At 45.5% G+C, this 12,568-nt stretch overlaps 1 protein-coding gene across 6 annotated transcripts in view; it reads right to left on the bottom strand.

The window, feature by feature from the left end:
* Positions 1–487: 487 nt before the first annotated feature.
* CYFIP2 (cytoplasmic FMR1 interacting protein 2) overlaps positions 488–12,568 on the bottom strand; it is a 128,931-nt gene continuing 116,850 nt past the window's right edge. For all 6 annotated transcript variants that reach the window (XM_049647895.1, XM_049647896.1, XM_049647894.1 and 3 more), the window contains 3 exons: positions 8,183–8,421; positions 6,494–6,641; positions 488–3,406 (listed from right to left, as the gene is read on the bottom strand). In XM_049647895.1, coding sequence (XP_049503852.1) covers positions 3,239–3,406; positions 6,494–6,641; positions 8,183–8,421 — 555 coding nt within the window. In that variant the 3' untranslated portion in view covers positions 488–3,238. The remainder of the gene's footprint in view (positions 3,407–6,493; positions 6,642–8,182; positions 8,422–12,568) is intronic.

Here is a 12,568-nt window from a genome sequence, read left to right on the forward strand (position 1 = left end):
GGTCGGGACTGGTTGACCAGTCCATTAGCATGACAGCAAAAGCTCAGGCTTTGAAGCTGGGTTCAAATCAGAGTGGTCACTTAGCAACGGTGTGAAAGTGAACACACTGCACAGCCTGTCTGTCCAAGGTGGGATACAGCACATAAAGTGACTGTGGCTGATTCAAAGGAATGGAAGAATAGGACTTAGCATGCTGCCTGCACACATTAGTTCCCATCCTTCCTCTTAAAATAGAGATCACTCAGTGAGAGCATGGAATTCTGAAGAGCAGCAACTATTGCCAGTATCTTATCTAGCATAAACCAATTTGTAAAGGTAATGCCTCCAGCGAGAAAGCAAAGCCAGCCATTAGTTTAGGGCACAATGACCAGCTATACCTTTATCACCTTCCATTCTCTTTCAGACTGTTTCCTCAGTCATCGGTGTTCATGTGGCCTTCCACAGATCAAGGAGCCCTGGAACAGGACCAGGAATCAAGACCAAGATGCTGGTTTGGAAGCAGTTTTAATGGAGATGTAGAGATGGAAATGTTTATCAACTCAACACAGGTACCCCAAAATACAAAGCAAAATATCATCTTCAGCTGCATAGCAAATATGATTTAAGAATTTAACATCATGATTTGATCACAAGCGTAAATATAAGTCACCATAAATAAATGTAAATTCATTGTACAAAAATTCCCAACAACTCTTAATACAAATATGGTACATTTGACAGTTTTTGAAACAATTTTTTTTAAACTTTTTAAAACCTAAGATTTTTTTTTCCTGCTTCTTAGACACACAAAAAAATCAAATCAAAAGGAGGCAGTAATACCAGGGAGGAAAGAATGTTAAAGCTGTTTGGTATTCATAAATAAATGTTGCTGGCGAGCCAGGGAAATGAAATGTCTTTCATTTAGGTGAAGACCTCAATTTACCAGGATCAAGTCTCTTGAGGATAATAGGATTCTACCCAAGGGGTCAAATTCAGGGTTACAGATGCAGAATTGGAAGGACAGGTTATTGAAATAGCAGTCTCCTCAAATGGATGACCCAAATCTCCACAAAGGCAATGATCATGGATTTGGAATAATCTCTAGGACTTAATAGCCAGCCACCTATCTGAAAGAGCCACTGTCCCCGGACAGGACTGAAGATTCTCTGCAGCTTAGAGATTTTTTTTGGTGCGTTTTGAAGGTGTGTTCCCCATGTAGTTCTATCATGTGGTGTGTGTAGCCTCTCCCTTTTGCCTTTGGCGCATCTATGGTCACCAAGAAGAAAAAAATTAAAAAATCAGAATAGGAAGTCGCATCTAAGGATGAGAGGATCTGCCGGTCCACCCTGAATCACTTTCCTACCCTACAGATATTTTCTTTCATGGCTCAGAAGGAGCTCAAAGCCCAAGTTAGTGGTGGAAAGACCCTCTACAGCATTGGTCCTCAGGTTTCCTTGTGCAACAGTACAACAAAGAGGGCTTGTGGATAGTGCAGATTTCCCTTACTCTGGTTAATTGGTTTGAGGTACGGCCCAGGAATCTGCATCCAATGTGCTAATCTCAGGACATGTTGATATAGGCCTTTGGACCACATTTGATGAGCCCTTCTTTCTTCCCTGGTGGGCACAGTGTATCACACAACCTCTTGCTATGTACTGTTTTGCTCTTTCCATGGGGTTAAAATGGGCCATCTGTTAATGGTAACCATTTCCATTCATCCACCCTAAGGGAGGGGATCATTATTGTTCTATTTTTCTCACTTTTCTTTTCCTCCCTGGGTTGGGGATGAGATATCAAATGTCTCACTTTTATTTTCTTACAAGCTCAGGGTCCCAGGCTTCTTTGAGCAAGAGGTGCTCTGTAATGAGACATTCATTCTGAAAGCCTTCCATCCTTCTAACCAGTCTCCCTATGCTCACTGGGAGATTCTGCAGACTTTTGGTTGAGTCTGAGAAATGCACATAGATATGCCCCTGTGCGATATGCCCCAGGCCTCAAAATCTAAGTTAAAGAGAACTAAGGATGTTGAGAGTAAAAGATAAAATGTCCTAGGAATCTTTCAGCTTCTAGGACAATGGAAGTACTGATTCAGTAGAACAGGACTCCTTTTCTGGGAGTGCATCCTGGTATTAAAAGCTCATTGGCAAGTGTTATTTATATTCCTCACCTCCCTGACTCCAATATGTTTTGGGCTTCTGTTGAAATAACCCCTTAATATTTTCTTTCTCGTGGGAGTGTTGCTTGATGAAAGAGTCTGTGCAGAGAAGCTGTCCCTAATTTGGTCACTGGCTAATGCGGTGGGCAGTGCATGACTGACTTGTTCCATGCTGCATCCCCAGTGTCCACTGCCCTGTGCAGCTTGGTGCTCACAGTATTTGCTTGATGAATAAAGGAACCGCCTCCTCACCAAGCTGAGATGGTCTAATGGCTTTCTGTTTGGGGCTATAGAATTCCTGGCTGTGTTAATAAATACTGTTTCTGCACAACAAGCCTGACCATCTTCCTACCATAACTTCACTAAGTAAGATACGATTATGAATGCACTTCTGAGTTCTCTCTAGGAGCACCCTGAGAGGGGAGTGGGGTTTGGGGAGTCCAGGGACATCCAGGGCCACCACCATCTATCATGGTGTCAGTACCAGGAACCTCGTCTTCTGTTTCTCATGGCTCTCAGTGTCTGGTCCATGACTGCTGTGGGTGCTAGAATCCTTGGCACCCAGAGCAGGTGGAGATGTCACCTTGGAAAATGCGGGGAGGGAGCCAGAGGAGGAGAGGGAGTCGGTACGTGGACATACTCCTGTCAGCTCAGACTGGTATCTCGGGGTACGGCCATGCTCTTTTCTCCAGCTCTGAGACTTCACTTCTGAGGTCACGTGTGGGCACTGGGTAGGAGGTCACCATTTGGGAGGAGGTCTTGAGAAGCAACCATGGATGTGGGGTGGGGCTGTGAGATGGAGAAGGGGTGAGACTAGGGCTCTTAATACAGCTGAGGGGAAAAAAGAAAAGAAAAAGCACATACTGCCCTGTTTCTTTTGATTTTTTTTTTTTTCATTTACGCTATGGAGAAACCACCATGGAGATGTCATGGGAGAGCATGCACAGGCCCAGCCCTTGGGAGGTGTAGATGTGTTTGGGGAGGTTCTTGTTTGTGTCCAGGCCTATCCCATATGCTGTCCAGGAGGACCCTGTTGCAGGCTGGCCATGGCTTTCTCTCTCCTGCTTCTTCTCCTCCAGGTCGAGGGTCTGCAGGACCTTCCGCCTAGCAGGTGGTGGCCAAGGACTGGTGGATGGGTGGCTGGAAGCAACGTACGTGCTCTACGGTGGAGCTGTCCGTCTCCACGGACTTCATGTACTTGTTCAGGATGGCAAAAACCTCATTGTTCAAGATCTGGTACTTCCTAATTCTGTCTGCCATCTTCTTCAGTGGCTGCAGAAGGACAGGGATGTGCAGGTTAGGGGCAGGAGGAAGGGACAGAGGGGAAAAAAAAGGAAGAGCAAGAGAAGAGTTCAGTGAAGTTGGGCTTCAGGGTCTTGATGCTTCAATGATCACGTCACTCTCTTGCTTAAGGGCCTTGTATGGGTTTCCAGAACTTAGCAATCAAATCTTAACTTGGCCATAAAACCCTTTGTGAGTTTTGAAACTTACTACAAAGCTAGAGTCATCAAAATAGTACGGCACTGGAATGAAGACAGATACACAGATCAATGGAATAGACAGCCAAGAAATAAACTCCTCCATATATGGTCAAAGGATTTTTAACAAGGGTGCAAAAAAACATTCAATGGAGACAGTATGGTGTTTTCAATAAATGGTGCTGGGAAAATTGGATATTCACATGTAAAGAATGAAGCTGGATCCTTACCTTACACAACATAAAAACAAAAACCAAAAACAAACGTTGAAATGGTTTAAAGACCTAAACATAGGAGCTGAAACTATAAAACTCAGAAGAAAACATGGAGGAAAAGCTTCATGAAACTGAGTTTGGCAATTATTTCTTCAATGTGACACCAAAAGCACAAGTAATAAAAGAAAACATAGGGGTGCTTGGGTGGCTCAGTTGGTTAAGCGTCCGACTTCGGCTCAGGTCATGATCTCACGGTCCGTGAGTTCGAGCCCCACGTTGGGCTCTGTGCTGATACCTCAGAGTCTGGAGCCTGCTTCAGATTCTGTGTCTCCCTCTCTCTCTGACCCTCCCCCATTCATGCTCTGTCTCTCTCTGTCTCAAAAATAAATAAACATTAAAAAAAATTAAAAAAAAAAGAAAACATAAACTGAACTACATCAAAATTAAAAACTTGTTTGCATCAAAGGACACTGTTAGCAGAGTGAACAGGCAACCCATGGAATGGGAGAAAGTATCTGCAACTCAGTATCTGATAAGGGACTAATATTCAGAATATATAAATATATCCAGAATATATAAACATATCCAGAATATATATCCAGAACATATAAATATACATAATATCCAGAATATATAAATATAAATGTATATATATACACAACAAAAAACAATCCAATTAAAAAGTGAGCCAAAGGGGCACCTGGGTGGCTCAGTCAGTTGAGCGTCTGACTCTTGATTTTGGCTCAGGTCGTGATCCCAGGGTCATGGGATCGAGCCCCTGTGTTGGGCTCTATGTTGAGCATGGAGTCTGTTTAAGATTCTCTCTCTCTCTCTCTCTCTCTCTCTCTCTCTCTCTCTCTTTCTCCCCCTCTCTCTGCCACTCTCCCCCACTTGCATGCATGCTCTCTCTGTAAAAATAAAATACATCTTAAAAAAAAAAGTGAGCAAAGGACTTGAATAGCCATTTCTCCAAAGAGGATAAACAAACAGCTGATAAGCACATGAAAAGATTCTCAACATTACCAGTCATTAGGAAATGGGAATCAAAACCAGAATGAGATACCCCTCCACATCCATTATGATGGCTATTACCAAAAACCCCAGAGAATAACAAAGGCTAGGAAGGATGGGGGAAAACTGGAACTTGTGCATTGCTGGTGGGAATGTAAAATGGTGCAGCCACTACTGAAAATGGTATGGCAGTTCCTCAAACATTAAAAATAGAATTAGCGGGATGCCTGGGTGGCTCAGTTGGTCAAGTGTCCAACTTTTGATTTTGGCTCAGGTCATGAGCTCACAGTTCGTGGGACTGAGCCCCACACTGGGCTCTGTGCTGACAGTGTGGAGCCTGATTGGGATTCTCTCTTTCCCTCTCTCTCTGCCCCCAAGCTCCGGCCCATGCTCTCTCTCTCTCTCTCTCAAAATAAATAAACTTAAAAAAAAAATGGAGTTAGCATATGACCCAGCAATTCCACTTCCTAGGTATATACAAAAGAAATGAAAGCAGGAACCTGAACAGATATCTGTGCACTCATGACCACAGCAGCATGTTCACAATAGCCAAAAAGTGGAAGCAACTCAAGGGTTCATCAGTGATGAATGGATAAACAAAATGTGGTATATGCATACACTAGAATATTATTCAGCCTTAAAAATGAAGAAAATTCTGATACAAGCTACAACGTGGTAAACCGGGAGCACATGCAATAATCCAGTCACAAAAGGACAAATACTGTATGATTCCTCCTATGTGAGTCCCTGGCGTAGTCAGATCCTAGAGACAGAAGGTGGAAAGGTGGTTACCAGAGTCTTGGGGGAGGAGAGACTAGGGAGTTAGAGTTCAATGGGAACAGTGCTTCAGTTTGGGAAGCTGAAAAAGTTCTGGAGATGGAAGGTGGTAACGGCTGCGTGACAGAGTGAGCGTACCTAATGCCACAGCACCACACATTTAGAGAACGTTAAGATGGCAACTTTGATGTTTTATGTATGTTCTACCACAGTGGCAAAAAACAAACACAAATAAAACAAACACCCTTTATGAGGTAGCTCCTGCTTCCTTCTCCTTTCAGCTAGTCCTAGAGACCCACGCTCTGTTCCAGCCACACATCTTCATGTCTCTGTGCATTTGCTATGGCTGTTCCCTCTGCCTGGAACATCCTCCCCACGCTGCACCCCATTTTTTGCCTGGTTATTGGCTGCTGGTCATTCTGGACTCAGCTCAAGTGCTGTCTCCATGAGACGCCTTCTCTGGCCACCCCTCCCCACCTGTCCCCTCAGCCCAATTTAGACAGCCCTTGTCAGTGCGCCCCAGCGGCCCTGCTTACTCCACGGCCGCGTTTCTCCCATCCCTGTGCCTGTACGACTTCTGTGTTCAGTGAGAGTTTGTGTGGATGAGGCACCGGTATCAGCAGTCTGACTGGCACAGGGAAGGGGTAATTCAGGTCTGGAGCCCGGCCCAGCCCTGCGGGGTGACCTGATTCATCCCAGCAGGTTATGAGCAAGTGACTCATGGCTTCCTATAAGAAGGTCCCCGGCCACTGAGCATCTTTGTACCTACCTGTGGTGTGGGGACTTGGCCTCCACAAGCAGCTCACCCTCCTTTTCAGATGAAAGCCTGCCTGTCAGGCCCAGCCCCGCCTCCCTGGCCCCAACCATGAGCTGCTTACCACATTCTTAATGACCTCATCCTTCCCGTCCTGCCTCTGTACTTTTAGCAGGTGGTAACAGAAGTCAAACAGGTCAAAGCGACGCTGCTGGCCCAGCAGGACGATGATGGAGCAGCCGGCCCAGTTCAGACCGTCACCAAAACACTGCCTGGGAGTGGGGAGAGGAAGCAGCTAGAGTGAGGGGCAGGGAAGGGCAGGGGGAGGGCTCTGGGGCCAGGAGTACAGACAGTGAGCAAGCCCGTCCCTGGGTCAATCCTCTTCATCTGTAAAGTGGGTACAAGGAAAGATGTGAGCATACGTTCACTTGTTCCAGGGACCGTGGTTACGTTATAAATCCTCCTAACCACAAAGAGGTGTCAGCCTATTAGCCACTGATGGAAAAATCACCTTTGCGGAAAACAAATTTGCAGGGAAAAAAATTCAACCAGTCCTTGAGATTTACGTGGCTGATTAGAATTCAGATGAGAATGTGTCTGACCTCTCTGTAAAGGAGCTACAGGAATGCTTGTGAGGCGAAGGACCATCTCAAACCAGGGGACCAAGTGGCCCACGCAGGCTCAGAGGGCAGGGATGGGGCACGGTGTGCGGACGAGCAGACACTATTGGTGTGGGGCGGGGGGGAGCTGTGAGTCCTCCTGGGCTGGTGAGGCTCAGCCTGCATGCCTCCTGCACGCAGCAGCATCTTGGGCGATTTTGGAGGCCGTGGGGTCGTCTCTCTGCTGTTTTCTTGTCCTCAAGCAGCAGCTGCAGCCTGATGGGCAGGTTTCTTCTCCATCACCATGGCTAAAGGGAAGGCCCAGCAGCTGCTCTGAAAACAGCTTTCCCGGCCCACTCCCAGCACCACTGCCTCCAGGATTCTCTGCCTTTCACTTGCTTGTTCTCCAGGAGGACAGGACTTGTCTTCTTCACCACTCTGTTCTTGGTGTGTGTAGCTGGGTGAGGGAAGGAAGAACTGGAATCTGCTTCTGTCTTCTCTGGGGGTAGGACTGGATTACTCTAGAAGGCTTCCTGGTTTTCAGGAGTGTAGGCCTCATGAGGCAGGACTGTGTGAGCAAGTTAGGGCATGAACCTCAGCTGGGGAGGCCTTGCTCTCTTTTCTATGAATCCTGGAATTTTGTGAGGGGTGAGGTGGACACTGGACTTCTCAGTGACAAAGCCTCAGCAGGGCTCCCTCCTGCCCACATGATCAGGGCAGCTTCCGGTCTTGGAAAAACCAGGCCCTGAGGGGTCCTCGACCCCAGGGCACATGCTCACGCACACACTCCTCTGCCTCCAACCACTTGTTGCTCTTCCTGGAATGTCCTCTCCTCCCCTCTAAGGTTTGAATCCCAGGCAATGTTCAAGGCTCAGATCTACTGTGTGATTTACATTCCAAAAACTCACTCCGCTCTCTTCTCAGGCACCTGTCACCCTTCCTGCCCTTCCTGCCAAGCAACCTCATTCAATGTGCCTTATGTCTATGCATGTTGTCTCTGCTCAGCCCTGTAAACCCCATGAGGCCAGGAACCAGCTACTTTTGCTCAGTACTGGTGTCTGTCCAGCACCTGGCACATCTATGTATTCAGCGAGCAGCTATTGGACAATCTGCCCCTGCCCACCTTTCTGGGTGAGCTCTGGTAGCCTGGTGACTCTTGGTCGGGGGAGACACACACGTCGGGCGGTGACCCAGCCTTCCCGGAGGGTACTCACTCGGCTGTGAACTCGTTGGTCCCCACAGGGATGCAGTAGACGAACTGCATGGCACTCCAGAGCCGGTGGAACTCTACACACTCATCAACGTGCATGACGCCATTGGTGGGCGGTGGGCCCCGCCAGATGGGGTCCTGTAGGTAGCTCCGGATGCGCGTCAGGATGACCTCAAACATGGACAGGCCGCAGCACAACCGCTCCTTGGTCAGCAGGTCGCCCTCCCGGGCGATGGCGATTTGCTGGGAACAGAAGAGTGCATAAACCTTCTAGCCTTACCTCGGACCCTGTCTTCCACCTCTCATGGGGGATTCCCAAATCCTACAGCTGGCTGTACCTGGGATTCATTTACCCACAGCAGGGCACTAACTTTGTAAACCTTAGTGCAATAGTAGGGGGTCTTGTGGCAAGACTTACTTGTGGTAAGTAAAATCTAGGAGCCATCAAAGAGGAAGAGTCCATTAAAAAAATCCAGGTCTATCACATCATGGAATGTCATGCATCCACTGCAAAGACTGAGATGAAACTACTACCAGTTCACACTCACTGAGTGTGTGTGTAACACGTCAGGCCTGTTCTAAGCTACTTATACCTCACATCAACCCCATGAAAGAGGGAACAATCCCATGAAACACTGACACTGTTATCCCCGTTGTACAGATGAAGAAACTGATGTTCAGAGAGGCAGCCAGTGAGCGGTAGAAGCTTGGATTTGAACCCTAGTCTAGATCTATGGCTTAAATTATTACGTGAATACACAGCAAGTTTCAAAAAAGGATGTATACTATAATCCTATTAAACACATCAACAACATACAATCCCATAGACAAACAAAACTATATGTGGGGTGTGTGTGTGTGTGTGTGTGTGTGTATAAAATAGTTTAGAAGGAAATGTCAACTGTGGGAGCAGATAGGCTTGGCGAAGCACACAGGATTTTCACTTTTTACTTTAAATACTTCTGTACAGTTGAATGTTCTACAAAAAGCATATGTTACTCTTTAAACATTTGCCACTGATTTTACAGGATCATCTCCTATTAGAAATCCTCTAACCATTGTAAACTATCTCTATTAATAATTTAAACTGGCTTCACATGTAGGTCCTCGTTACTGCATCTCTAATAATCAGCCGGCTAGACAAGCACATCAAAACACATTACTGTCTGCATTATGAGTAAAAATGTCTAGGGGTAGAGATCTCAAAACCATCTGCAAATGGTAGATAGACATTAACATTTAAGGTCAAAGTAAGGTCTCCAAATCTTGGGACAAGGCTAAAGAGTACTGGTCTCTGAGATGGAGAGGTCCACATGGCACTCACGGGGTCAGCTCTCCAGAAGGAAGTCTCCCCAGAGAGCTCATGTGACAGAGTGCCTGGAAGGGGCCTACCTGACTTCTCCCTTTAAGCTATCACGCTGGAGCCCCTAGAAGGAGAGCAATCTCTAAATTAATCCACAGAAGGAAATAAATCAGGAAACACAATGCTGGAGCCCATTAGGAAAATGGGCTATGGGCTTAGTTGTCATGACAACTATAAACTGAAAGAAGTCTAGCACAAAAAAAAAAACGTAAATTGGGGAAGACAAATTTGTGTTTCAAACATGAAGGAGAGGGAGCCCTGATTCAGGCTGACTCATATTGATTCTATAGGCAGAGAAAGCTCCTGAGCAGAGAAGAGACCATTTAATTTGTCACAGTTGGCTAGAAGTGTCTTCAAAAGAATCCTGAACCTGGTGTTTCATTCTGTTCTTACCAGGCAACGCTCTAGACTGGTATTTGGACCCTGAAAGGGCTCTCCACTCAGAAATAGAGGGCCTGGTACAGGGAAGGTGCTCAGTAAATAAATAAAGGACCCATATTTGTTCTCAAGTCATGGATATTCCTCTTCATCAGTTAACACAGAGAATTCTGGTTCACTAATTAATCTCCTGGGCATCTAGGTAGTCTGAATCAATCCCCAGGGCCCGACAATCGTGTTGGGGAAAAATCAGCAATGGGTTTATAAGTCTGTAGACAGACTTTGAACTCTGGTGACCTCCCCGCTACAACCAACCAAAGGGCCCGAGACTGAAATGGTTTAGGGGCTTTGTCCCTTTGCCTTGGAGAAGCATTTACCCTTACAGTTTCTCCTGGGAGGGAGCTGTAAAAGTAACACACAGTCACTTGGATAAATACGGAAAAACATTTTCAAAACATTATAAGAAAATAAAAATCTCCCATGAACCCCATTACCTAGAAATGTGTAACACGTCACGTCTAAGAAATGAGGTTTCCTAGAGCATGGATATATGATTTGTGTTTATGTATGTGAGTGTGTGTATGCATCGATATTTAACAGAATTTGTTTATCTTGCTTTTTTTCTCTTCAGATAGCAGCAATCTAAGAAAACTATTTCCTTCAATATTTTCAGTACTCTAATTTTTAATGGTTACATAAAATGGCCATTGATACATCATCATTTATCGAGTCTTCTACACTTTTTTTATTTTTATATTTTTTATGCTTATTTATTTTTGAGAGAGAGAGAGAGAGAGAGAGAGAGAGAGAGAGAGCGCGAGCATGATCAAGGGACGGGCAGAGAGAGGGAGACACAGAATCGGAAGCAAGCTCCAGGCTCGGAGCTGTCAGCACAGAGCCTGACACGGGGCTTGAACTCACGAACTGTGAGATCATGACCTGAGCCAAAGTCGGAACACTTAACCGACTGAGCCACCCAGGCGCCCCTTGAGTCTTCTACTCTGATTATTTTAAAGTGTTTACAAATTTTCATTATTGCAGACAATTCTTAAGCAACTGTCCTCCTATGTAATACTTTTTAAGCTTATCTCTGATCACTTTCTTAGGATATAATCCTAGAAGGAGGAGTAGGACGATGCAGTTGAAGTGTGTACATATTTTAAAAGGCTTTTGCTACCTAGCAGCACACTGGTCTGCAGACAGGCAGAAGCACTCTGTACCCTCTGCGTGAAGTCCGCACCTTTTACCCTCATTAGCACTCTGTTCCCAGTAAGCAAAGTTCTTTGCCAACTTGAGAGATGAAAAATTGTACCCTAGTCTTTTAATTTCCATTTCAGTGATTACAGGTAAGGTTGAACACTTTCACTCTTTGTTGGCATTTATACTTTTCAGGGTGTGAGTTTTCTTTCATGTCCTTTTTCCTTTTTGCTTTGAAAAAAGTGCACTAATGATTGTTTGCAGCAAAGGCCCTCAATTTGTGACTTGGTTTTATGTACATATATATGGGATGTGTTTCATATACATTTCATCCAGTTCTTTTCTATCCTAACTCAACGTGGGGGGGGGGGTGGATTTTTCTCTCTCTTCCTGCCGTTCTTTTCTGAGTTAACAAGGGAACAGAAAAAGCATCTGTGAAAATAAATGTGGAAATAAATTTCTTCATGGAACACTTTGATTACGTTTAGTGCCCTTTGGAGGAGAATGGTATCTCGATATCCTTGGTATCATCCTTTGGGTTTTTTGAAAGTCTTTTAACTTATTTGTGTTCATCACAACAATCGTGAAAGACGGCTCAACTATGGCAGCCAAACACCCATTAGCCCATTTCACAGGCGGGGAAACAAAGACTGAGATATTCAATGTCTAGCAGTAGATTATGCATCAATTCAGGCGTGAAGCTGGAACAAGGACCCCTGGCTAGTGTGCTTTCCATGGTAGCACCGGAGATCAAATCAGGTCACCTGACTATGTCCCAGAAATCAATGCAAACAGTATGACACCATCAAAACCTCTTGACTTTAAACATGTGGCAGGATCTCCCTTGTTGCTCACTTAGATATTATGTGAGTCCCCTGAACCCTAGCTAGCCTGGAAGGTCATATTTTGTTAACTTTTCTTTGGTCTATGGGACGACTAAGTTTTGGACTATTCCTTGAGGGCTGGGAGACAGAAAACTGGCACTTCCTCTCCAGCCTCCAGAATGTCTAGGCTTTTGTTGGTCAAATACTCAGCATTTGACAAATTGAGATTTCTAACAGTCCCAAGGAAATGGTGTTTGCCAGAACAGGGAAGGAATCTACAGTCTTCTAAGTGGAAACACATGCCAAACCCTGGATGTGAGAGGCCAGATTCTTGTAGGATGACACTAACAGTGGAGCAGACACATTTCTATGTCGCCGGCTTGGGGGATTTCTCCCTAAAAGGAAATCTTTAGAGGACTCCTCTGCTCAGCCTCTGAAGGCCAAAAAAAAAAAAAAAAAAAAAAAAAAGCGTGCATACTCCACAGGATCTGAATTCTCCCCGTGGTGACTCCAAGGACCCAGATGCCACTGAACACTGAGTCACGGTTTTCAGTAGGAGGTGGGTGGCACACAGGTGGTCTGGTGATGGCTGCTCAGGAGCCTGAGGACGGAGCAGATTGGGTCCTGC

This window comes from Panthera uncia (assembly GCF_023721935.1).
Source record: "Panthera uncia isolate 11264 chromosome A1 unlocalized genomic scaffold, Puncia_PCG_1.0 HiC_scaffold_17, whole genome shotgun sequence".
Classification (NCBI taxonomy): Eukaryota; Metazoa; Chordata; class Mammalia; order Carnivora; family Felidae; genus Panthera; species Panthera uncia.